The sequence below is a fragment of the Panicum virgatum genome, chromosome 2N, assembly GCF_016808335.1.
Source record: "Panicum virgatum strain AP13 chromosome 2N, P.virgatum_v5, whole genome shotgun sequence".
NCBI classification, from domain to species: Eukaryota; Viridiplantae; Streptophyta; class Magnoliopsida; order Poales; family Poaceae; genus Panicum; species Panicum virgatum.
Genome location: NC_053146.1, coordinates 10,063,451 through 10,074,658, shown reverse-complemented (window position 1 = coordinate 10,074,658; position 11,208 = coordinate 10,063,451). Strand labels below are relative to the sequence as shown.

At 58.2% G+C, this 11,208-nt stretch overlaps 1 protein-coding gene across 1 annotated transcript; it reads right to left on the bottom strand.

Moving 5' to 3' along the window:
- Positions 1-2,571: 2,571 nt before the first annotated feature.
- LOC120659722 lies at positions 2,572-3,754 on the bottom strand. Its single transcript, XM_039937949.1, has one exon. The coding sequence runs from the start codon at positions 3,404-3,406 to the stop codon at positions 2,762-2,764; it is 645 nt and encodes a 214-aa protein (XP_039793883.1). The 5' UTR covers positions 3,407-3,754; the 3' UTR covers positions 2,572-2,761.
- Between the last annotated feature and the right edge of the window lie 7,454 nt (positions 3,755-11,208).

The window sequence follows — 11,208 nt, the reverse complement described above, 5'->3', positions numbered from 1 at the left end:
CTGTCGATGTCCAAACCCGGCGGTCCGGCACCAACTAGTGAAGATGCTGTGTGATCCCAACCCTAGATGGTTGATGCAAGAGATAACACAGGAATACACGGGTTTATCCTGGTTCCGGCCACGGGGCCGTACGTCCAGCAAAAGGGTGTGCGAGTGCACTGTACTATCTTGCACCGGAGTGCCTGTAGTAGGGGAGTACAAACGAGGTGAGAGAGGGAGGGAAGCCCCCAAGTCTCTGCTAAGTGATCGATGCAAGTGCCAATATCAAGCTCCGAAGAGGGGGAATGTGTTCTGCGAGTCGTGTGTGCGTGAAGATCGCTTGTGGAAGAAGGAGCCCGCCGCCTCCTTTTATATGCACAAGAAGGACCGGAGTACATGCACGGGGAGATCAGAAGTCGTCGTCTTCTCCCCAAACTGGGGGTGTGCAGTGAATGTCTACTGTAGAAAGTACACTGTTTGGCACTGGAGATCATGGCATCCTGGGAGACCTTTAGCCTTGCGGGGATCGCGTCGACATCCTGCGGCTCCAGTGGGCGGCGTGGTGGTTGCTGTGGAAGGTATCGTCCTCCATGCTTGAGCTGGCGGAGCGCCGAGGGTTCGATTGACGGAGGTCTTCCTTTGGTCAAGGTTCGTACGCTACCCGAGGGTCGTCCTCATGCTGGTCGAGGGTTGCGTGGAAGAGGAAGTACCAGGAGTAGGCAGCACAACGGCGGGAACAGTGCTAGGCACGTCTGCACAGGGGTCGCAGGTTCCCACAGGATCGTAACAGCGGCGGGGATGGCGAAGCAGTGACCGGAGTTGGCGGACGGGACTCCGGTCAGAGCTGTTGTGCGGCATGGCGGGCTGACGCCGCCTGACTCCGCACTCTGCGGTGGAGTGGTTGACATTTAATGCCTCCGTCCGTCGGTGGGTGAGCAGATGGGTCACTAGTTCCGTCTACCGAGGGGTAGCCTCGAGCGAGGCAGAGTTGATCTGCTCTCCCGAGGGTAGGCTCGCTACCCTCGAGCGAGGCGGAGAGGTGGTGTGCTGTCGAGGGTCTCGGCGGGGAGGCCTCAAGCGAGGCGGAGATCGCGCCGCGGCTTCGAGGGGGGCCTCGGATGGGCCGTACCGCGGAGCTGGGCCATGGGCCGTGTACGGATCAGGTTTCTTTGGGACCTGGAGAGGATCTGGGTGCCGTGGGAGAGTTGGAGGAGCTCCAAGATATCCGGGTGCAGTATGACGATGGAGTTGTCATCATTGGTGGCTTCGGCGACTTCTTCCTCTCTAAGATCGCTGTGGAGTAGTCCTTTTTCCCCTTCGGATCGGGGGACGATGGCTTGCCTTGGTTCGACATGACTGTAGAGTCCGACACGGTATCTAGCACTGTGGGCCCGATTGCCTAATTGCGTTTTGCGCTTTGGGGGCGTTTTAGTCCCTAGGTTAGGGTGCCCCAAATCGTGGTACCCGACAAAAAGATATTCGCATTCCAAAATTCGATATTTTAGGGCTATAAAAGAAATTTGGTGCTTGGTCAACTATGAAATTATGCAATCCAAGTTATCGAATAACTATAGTAAACTATAACATCGTCTGTGGCGAGGGCAGTGCCCTGCACAGAGTGCCACGAGCCTGTGGGTTGCGCATGCGGGGTTGACCCAGGTGCCGTTCGGCGCAGACGAGGTTCACCGGGCAACGGCACAGCTGAACCCTCCCTCCGAGCCGCGCACCGCGCCAGATCAGGATCCCGCGGGAGCGCGCGGCGGCGGCGGAGAGCAGGAGTAGCGGCAGCGTGGAGGGGCGATGGAGGTAGGTGAAGAGGGAGAAGGGGAGGGGAGGCCGCGGTGGTAGGGAGCAGGAGAGGAGGCGGCGGCGGCGGGGAGCCGGGGCACAAGAAGGATAGGAGGGGGTTAGGGTTAGTGGCGGCGGGAGGAAATTCGGCGAGAGATGCGCGAGAGGAATCGAAACCGGGGGTGGGTGCGGGACTGCAGGGGAAGGCTCGCGTTGAAGCCTTGCGGTGCACTCGCGTTGAAGACTTACTTCGTGGACCTCCGGATTTGGCACTGCTTTAATCTGAACCGTTGATATCGATGCGTGGGATTTGCTGGGTAGATTTCCTTTGGTACACATCGACTGGTTCTCTCAGCGGGGACAGGTCGCAGGGTGGGCTTAGCAAAATTTTCATCCGTGCTTTAGTGGGTGGGAAAAAAAACATCATGGGCTTCAACATCACATGCCAGGAACGCGGGTCCTATGTACTTTTCCTTAAACAAATGTCTGATGGTTCAGTGTATTAATTAACTAGTTGATGATGAATCCACTGAAAAAAATACTAGTTAAAGAATAGACCAACAACCGGCACATGACCAGCCTGTGTTTGTCCTTCGTGTTGACATTTTGCCAAGAATCAAAGCATCATCCAAGAACCACATGGAAATAACATAAGCATTTCGTCTTAGCAAGTCAGTCATTTTCATGCGAAGTACAAAGTACCTCAGGGTTTCCCATTCTGAAACTTAATTGGTCAGTCAATCTCAAGACATGAATAATGGAACATACTCAAGTCAAGGATCGTCTCAGCGTACCGCAATCGCAATACGAATGAAGATCCGATGCAAAAGAAAGCTCGATTGTTCAAATTTCAAGGAAGCTAAGCAAATCTTGTTCATACATCTCGCAAGCAAAAGAATGAATTCAGAGCAATTCAATCGCAACCAGCACCAACAATGGCAGTGTAGAAAACAACATACATGAGCTCCATCCATCCAAATCAAGCCAGTCTAGACTAGCAGTACTTGTCATCCGACTTGGCGAGCTCGCAGTCGACCTTCTGGAACACGACGACGGCCGTCGCCCCCGGCGCCGGGAGCTGCAGCTTGAGCGGGCAGGTGGCCTCGATCTTGCACTTGGTCTTGCGCAGCGTGTACTTGAACTTGCCGGTGACGGCCAGCTCCAGCTCGAACACCCCCGTCGCGTTCTCCTTCCTGAACTCGGCCTCGCCGGCGTTGCCCAGCCCCACCGGCCGGCCCTCCGAGCCCGAGGCGAGGTGGTACACCACCGTCTTCCGGGCGCCCAGCTTGTCGCCCGCGTCGGCGACCTGCACGCGCTCGAACTGCTGCCCGTCGAAGCTGTACGCCGCCTCCAGCGGCTTGTTGTGCTTGATGGCGATGGCCCAGTTGGGGTTGCGGACGGCCAGCGCCACCGTCAGGTTGTACGCCAGCGCCGTCGTCGTCGTCGCGTTCACCAGCGCGAAGCGGGTCAGGGACGCGTCCTCCACGGTGATCCGCACATGGCGGAGGGGCCCGCCGAAGATGACGGCGACGATGACCACGCCGGCGACGACGACGAGGGCGGCCACGACGCCGAGGAGGATGAGGCAGTCCGTGAAGTCCTCGCAGTCGCAGCAGACCCTCCCGCCGCAGCCACACATGGTTGCCTTAAGCTTCTCGCCGCGGTGATCGTCGGAGCAGTAGCTTTTCTTGCCTCAGATGGTCTTCGCAATCCCTGGATTGGGAATTTGAGGCCCGGCAATGGAATTGGAAGGATGCGTTGGGGAAGGAGCAAGTAAAGTATAGCAGCTAGCATTCATAGCTGGCTGTGTTCTTGGTCTTGGTCTTCGTCTTTGTTTTGCACATTAGTATTGTACAGCAAGTTGGCCCAGGCCTTATCTGGACTGTGCAGCATTTGTTTGTTCTGCAGACATGGAGATGCTCAAGTGCTTTGGGACAAATGAAGATCCAATTAAGTAGGAAAGAAGACCATGTTTTAGTTTTGTTTAGAGATCAATTAGAATAAGCCAAACTGGATGTTCAAATGGCAAAGATGAGACCTCCCTCTCACACTCCCCTCCCTTTCGTAATTCTTCTCCCGGTTTCTCTCCCCCTCCTGCCCGCCTCACCGCCACCTCCCGTCCTCCTCCTCGGCCATTGCCTCCCCTCCTCCTCCCCTTGCCACCTTCCCTCCCCTCATCTCCTATCCCCAGCGGCAGCCTCCACTCCTCTCCACGGCAGCGCGAGGAGCCACGGTGCGGAGCGGCGCACGGCACGGGCCGAGCAGCGCAGGCATATTTTTTATTTCTTTTTTGTTTCATGAAAACAACATCATGCCGGTTCTAGACCCAGCGGTGATGGTCCAATCCATCACCACTGATCCTAATCTAGCAGGTCTTCGAACCGGCGATAATACCCTTTTTTACCTGGCTGTGATGGTTCTTGTGCACTAGTATTTGAAAGACAGCGGTGGCCAAGAGAAATAACAGCTTATTAATATGAGTGTAACAGTGTTCTTTGAAAGGCCACCTAAAATTGATCAAGTTAGTGAGTCCATTTGTAATGTGTATTACTGAAAATAGTCTTATATATATATATATATATATATATATATATATTGAGTAGTGTGTATTGCAGATGGTAATATGGTGAAACATCCTGGTGCAGCCAACTACCGAGGTTAAGACATTGTAATGAAGTGGACAGGACATGAAGGTGAAGACATTGACGGTCAGCCTCCTTCGAGTTCAGCCAAAAGACACCAGCCGGGAAATTCCCCTTTCAATTTGGAACTCTCGGAAGCTGCACCTCAGTTTCTCCGCCTACATCACACTGCACATCCTACCACACCATGAACAAATACAGTCACACGGAATCTGGTTTGATTTAAATTTGCACCACTGTCGTGGTGTGGCAAACCACAGCCGGGTGCGCGGAGTGCACCCGCCTATGCCCAGAGGGAGAGTACTCGGGGGTTAACTAGCGACTAGTTCGATCTCGCTCAAGAACACGATGAACACAGCAGGTTTAGAGTGGTTCGGGCCGCCGGAGCGTAATACCCTACGTCCACTGTGTGTTGTATTGCTCAAGAATGAAGAGTTTGGAGCTGAGTCCAGCGTGCGTCCGTGTGTGTGTTTCTCGTGCAACAGTGTCTCCCCTTTATATCTCAAGGGGGCGCGTACATGGCTGCTGGGTCCCCGACAGGTGGGTCCAACGATGTAGTATAAAATAACATACTGTTCATACATTATTGCATTGCAGACGAAGGAGATCTCTCTCCTGGATTTCCTTGCCTGCTCCTGGAATTCCCCGTTCAGCATGTCCAGACGCTGTCTTGTCGGAACGGCGCTAGACGTAGCTAGCGGCGTCGCCTGCCACGTAGCTGAACGGGCCGTGTAGCTTGCGGCGTAGGCAGCATGATGGAAAAGTGTCGTGCTGTCGTATCCAATTAATGCGGCAGTCGGCACTGCGCGGGTGCTGCGCAGGCGGCTGCACTGTGTACCTCGGTAAAATGCGGTCTACAGTGAGGCCTAACAAAAGCTGCCCCGCGTGCCGCGGCGGCAGGGCACGCCTCAACCACCTGCATTGAATGCGGTGGGTGGCCGAGCCTTCCAGCGGAAGACTCGCGCCCACGGAACACGTGGTGGCTCCGGACCCCCCCCCCCCCCGTGGTATGTTAGTTCTACGCGCGTGGGAGGTCCGGACGGGCGTGAGGAGGTCCCAGACCCCTATGGGAGGTCCGGGATCTCGGTGGCTGGCTCGGAGCTTCCCTTCCTTGGGGACACGTGGCGTCTCCGGACCCGTTTCAGAGCGGGGAGCGGGTCCGGGGCCGTTGGCCCGGTGAGGTAAGAGCCTGTCTTGTGGGCCCCGGTTGCTCCGCCCTTTATCGCGTAGTTACGGATGACTACGCGGGTCCTGCCTTTCTGCAGTAGAAGTGGGTATCCCTGATACAGGGTGCCAACAGTGGCCTCCGGGCCCACCTCGGGGGAGGTTCGAACCCGCAGGTGGGGCCACACTTGTGATTTGGCCCTGCATAACTTGAAGCCTCTCACTGCAGGGGTCTTGACCGGCTTTGACCATCCATCGGGTTGGTTGCTACCTCATCACATCGCAACGGCTTACTGACTTGTGGCCCCCACGCACAGTGGTTCACCTAGTCACGCGCGCGATGTTCCGCATTGTTGCGGCCGGAGTAAACAGGATATTTACTACCGGCGCAGCTCCCGAAAAGCTTGGTCATGCCAGTGGTTAATACGCGCACGTCAGCTCAGCTTCCGCCTCGCTTCGCGCGCAAGCGACGGTTGAGATCCCGCCTTTTCACACCTTTGTTTCTGACCCGCTCTCCCTGACAGGCGGGTCTGGGCCCCCATGTCATGGACTGGGCGGTTAACAGCAGGTGCGGGCGTCGCTTGGGTTCCAGCGACGGTTCCGGGGCACCGCTTGGGTTCCAGCGCCAGTTGGGTCAGGCTACATAAAGGGGCGAACCGCATACCGCGGTTACTTTCCCGCATTCGCCTTCTTCCTTCCAACCTTTGCGCCCCTTTGCCTTCGAGCTTCCTCACCCCTTGCTCCCCCGCGTAGATTGCTCCTCACCTCCTTGGAGAAATGGCATCCCTTGTTCATCCCCGCCATTTCCAGACTGAAGAAGAGCTAAGCACAGTGCGCCGCCTGCTTGGGTGGAGTGCTCAAGAGAATGCTTGGGGGATACGAGCAGGCTCGGTTCCCCTCGGCAACCTGTGCGCCGGGGAGTTTGTGATGTTCATCTCGCACATCTAAACCGGCTTGGGGCTGCCGATCTCCTTCTTCTTCCTGCTGCTGCTGGAAGATTTCGGCCTCCAGCTTCAACACCTCACGCCGCACTCCATCCTCCTGATGGCCATCTTCGTGCACCTGTCCGAGATGTTCGTGGGGGTGCGGCCCTGCGTCATCCTCTTCCGCCACTTCTTCCAGTTGGTGAAGTCCGGGAAGAGCAAAGACGAAGTGGGGGCATACTATTTCCAAACGAGGAGCAACCTGCGGTCGCCGTACATCCCTGGGCTCAATGGCGGGAAGTGGGAGGAGTGGCGCAAGGAGTGGGTCATCACCACCACTGAGGCCAACGAGCGCCTTGTCATGCCGACCGAGGGACCCGCTTCCGACCGTCTATCCTGGAGGACCAAGTCGTCCCTGCCGCCGGATTTCGACTCCGTGCTGGGCCAGATCAGGTCGCTGGCGGAGAGTGGCCTCACCTCGCTGCACGTACTCGGAGATTTCCTGAAGCACCGGATTGCCCCCCTAAAGCAGCGGCCGCATCCTGCTTGGAGATTCACCGGCCTCAACGACTGCGGCAGGACCCACCGCGGAGAGGGGAGCGACCTAACCCAGGAAGCCTTGGAGGTCCTGGTGCGGGCGGTGACGGGGGAAGTCTTCGTCCCGGAGCACCTGATCCTCCCCCAGGGCGTTGTCCCCCTCTGCGAGGACTCGCGCCTGAGGACCGTGGTGCTGGCTACCCTGCCGACTCTCGACAACGGTGGGCTGGCCGCACGTCAGACCGGAGGCGACCCGGACCGTGGGCTCCAGATCCCTGGTGCGTCCGGGGATCAAGCCATGCCGAGCGCCGTGGGGTCCGGGCCCACTGCCAAGGGCAAGCAGGCCATGGCCGGCAGCGCTGCTACGAGCGGTCCCCGCCAGGCCCGGAGCAGCTCCGGTGCGTCGTCGGGAGAAGCAGGCCGGCACAGGTTACTCAGGGGCAACGGGACCGCGGTCACGGAGTCCACCGCGAAGCGTCAGAGGACCGCCGCGGGCGCGGGCCAGGGTAGCTCGCGGGCCTCCGGCCCTCGCGGGTCCTCCGGGGTGACCGCGCCGCCACCATCACCGCCGAGAGATAGCTCCCTCCGGCAGCAACAGCAGCAGCGGCAGCCGCGGGAGCAGCAGCAGCAACAACAACAACAACAACAACAACAACAACAACAGGAGCAGCCTCGGATTGCGCCTCCGTCGCCGCCACGGGAGCAACAGCAGCAGTAGCGAAAGCAGTCGTCGAGCCTCCGTGGTCGCTGGAGAACTGACGCCTCAGGGTTAGTGTTATTTTGCTCACTCGCCCAAGCAGTTCTTCCACCATCGCCGGCTCGTCGGTTGGTGCCCAGGCGACCGGGGCCTCGGCGGCGACAGTGGGAGCGACGGCGGGTGCTGCTAACCCGGTGGTGCTCGATGCGGCGGTGGCGGGTGCGCCATCATCAGGCTCGGCGACGGCCGACGCAGCAGCGGTGGATGCGCCTGTGCCGGACGCGGCGGCGGCTGATGCGTCAGTGTCGGGCGCAGCCACACCCGACGCAGCGGCGGCGGATGCGCCAGTGCTGGGCACAGCCACACCCGACAAAGTGGCCCTCAAGACCCCAGCTACGGCAACAGTTGCGCCGGCACCGGATTTGGCGGCAGCGAGCGCGACGGCGACAAGTGCTGCAGCGGCGAGCACAACGGCTACCGAGGCCCCGATGCCTGCGCCGGAAGCTCCCACCTCCAGCTCCAATCCTGTAGCAGAGAAGGAGTTGGAGGTGTTCTTTGGCAGGCAGCTCCTGCAGGGTCCCCCAGAGGAGGAAACGGCTCCCCTTCCCCGGGTGCTGGTCCAGGTCCGGGAGTCGATAATGGAGGCAACCTCTTCCGCCGAGGCAGCCTTCCGGCGGGAGTGGGCTGCCCTGGAGAGCGAACGCCAGCGCCTCTCCAACTGGCACACCCGCCTGGAGGCGCACACGAAGGTCGAAGCCTCCCATGCTGCGGAAACTCGGTCCAAACTCAAGGCCGACCAAGAGGCCTACCGAGCCAACCTTCGGAAGGTGTTCGACCGGGAGTTCGCAGTGTCGAGCCGGGAAAAAGCCCTGGCGCAGCGGGAGGAGGCTTTTGCCCAGGAGATGGCCAGCTTCGCGGCTCAGCAGTCTGATCTTGAGACTCGCCTGGCGGCACAGCGGTCCGAGCTTGAGACTCGCGGCCAGGGTCTCGAGGTACGGAAGCAGGAGCTCGACAATCTCTCTGCGACTCTGCAGGGATGGCGCGAGTAGCTGCAGGAGAGGGCCAGCAAGCTGGCTGTTGCCAAGGCGGAGCTGGAGGAGGACCAGAAGTCCCTCGATAAGCGGGAGTCCCACGCCGCCAACATGGAGAAGCTGCTTGAGAGCCAGCGCGACTCCCTCAAGAAGCTGAAAGAGTGGGCGGCGCAGAGGAAGGCTGAGCTCGAGGAGAGGTCCCGCGAGGTGGAGGCGACCAAGGCGGCCCTGGACACCCGGGTCCAAGAGGCGGTCCAGGAGGCGGTCCGGAAGCTCCAGGAGGACCAGCGCGTGGGGGCCCAGCGAATCGCTGACTGGGCGACCGAAGCAAGCTTAGCACTGGTGCCACTTGGAATGAGCCCAATCCAAGTGGCGGAGCCGCCAGCTTCGATTGCTGACACCCTCCCAGTGTTAAACTCCGCTTCGGATAGGCTCCGGCGTCTGGAGCCGGTCCTTCCTGGCCAGCTTGAAGCCGAGGGCCACGAGTTGATCTGGATGGTGGCGGAGCACATCCTGACCTACCTTCGGAGCCATGATCCGGCCATCTCGCTAGCCCCCATGGTCGATGGTCCTGTGGCGGAGACGGAGGCCGCCGCTCGGGACAGCGTGCGGGAGGTCGCCGACTTCGTGGCCGCCTACTTTAAGCGGGAACCTACAGACTCCTGAGCTGCACATTGTACCCCCTTTTTTTGCGTTATGTAACAAACATTGTACCAGTTGAAATTTTAATAAAGGAAAAAAAATTCAACTTATCTGTTTGTCAGCTGTTGTGGTTGCGGTATGCAGCACCCCGACGCCCTGGCCCCCTGGCAGATAGGTTCAGTTGCAAGGACCTATTTGCCATCGGAGCCGCAGAAGACACTCCGGACCCCAGTATGAGGTTGGGCAAGCGTCCTTGGGCATAGGTGTAGCATAGTTTGCAAGCCGAGCGAGCGACTTATTCCCTGTGTAGCAGAAAGAACTACAGAGAGGAGAATCAAACTCGCTTGTATGGTAGTAATGATACTGCAACTTAGTTGTTTGACGCATGCAGGATCGATCCTTGGTGTCTGGCTCAAAGCGAATGCTTCGGGCCCCCTGGGAGATAGACTCAGTGTTTTGAGTCTGTCTACCACCGAGACAGGACCTCGATCTATATGAAACCTTTAAAGCGGATGCCGGGACCCCCTGGTAGGTAGGCTCAATGGTTTGAGGCTAGGCACCACCAGTTAAGGTTTAACCTGTGTACCACTTCAAAGTTACAGCTTAGGAGCAGGCCCGCGGGACCTATTCTGGACCGGCCCCCAGGCTAGTACGAGGTCCGGAGCTCCAGATGCACAGGTCCAGGAAGTTCAGTGCTTGTTACAGAGTGGTGGAGTGTGTATGCTTAGCGTGCGGAACCAGGCTAAGGCGCTACACAGGACTCCGGACCACTCCAGGAAATAACACGACTTTTTTGGACCTGGCTCCGACGCTCCAGACCCTTCCTAGCAGTGGGTGAGGTCATCTTGTCGTACTCGATCCTTTGAGATATGGAGCTGGACATGCCGTGTAGGACTTATGAAGCCAACTCTTGAGCTAGAACGAGGTCCGGGCCCCTAATTACCCAGCTCCAGGTACCAGAGCACTCGTTACAGGGTGGTAGAGTGTGTAGGCTTTGGGTACAGAACCGGCTAAGCGGCTACACAGGACTCCGGACCACCCCAGGAAACGAGCACCCCCTCTCCAGAGCAGGTCCCTAGGGGTCTGGACCCCTCTCCCAGCAGCAATAGAGTCCAGACCTGTACGGTAGTCCAGCAACTCAATTCAGATCTTAGTTGTAGCGACCAGAGTGAAAGTCCGCGCGGGGGTTAGAAAAGTAAAACCTCGAGAATCGAAATGCGAAACAGAATTTTGACACAAAGATAGAACCGGGGTAAATTTTTCCTTTGCAACTTGATATACATGACTTGCGCGATGAATGGCAGAGGCCGGGTTTACGAGGGCGGACCTCTACCGCTCTGGGCCACGTGTTAATGCTTGCCGACGGTGCGATGGATGCCAGAGGTCGGGTTTACAAGGGCAGACCCCAACCGCTCTGGGCCGCACACTGACTCTATCTTATTACAAAAGAAAAGTTCATTTCCCCGCTCTGCCTAAGTGTAAAACTTACGCAGATGCTCTATGTTCCATGGGTTGGGCAGCGGCACTCCATCTTCTGTGGCAAGACGAACGCATCCGGGTCGGCATACTTCTGTAACCTTGAAGGGCCCCTCCCAACTGGGGGAGAGTTTCTGGAGCCCTGCTCGGTTCAGGATCCTCCTCAGGATGAGGTCGTCAGCCCGGAGCTCCCTACTGTGCACGAACCGCTGACGATAGCGCCTGAGCGCCTGGTTGTAGTGTGCATTTCGGATTGCTGCTCGCCACCTTCGTTGGTCAACGAAGTCCACATCATCGCGCCGCAGTTGTTCCTGCATGGATTCGTCAAA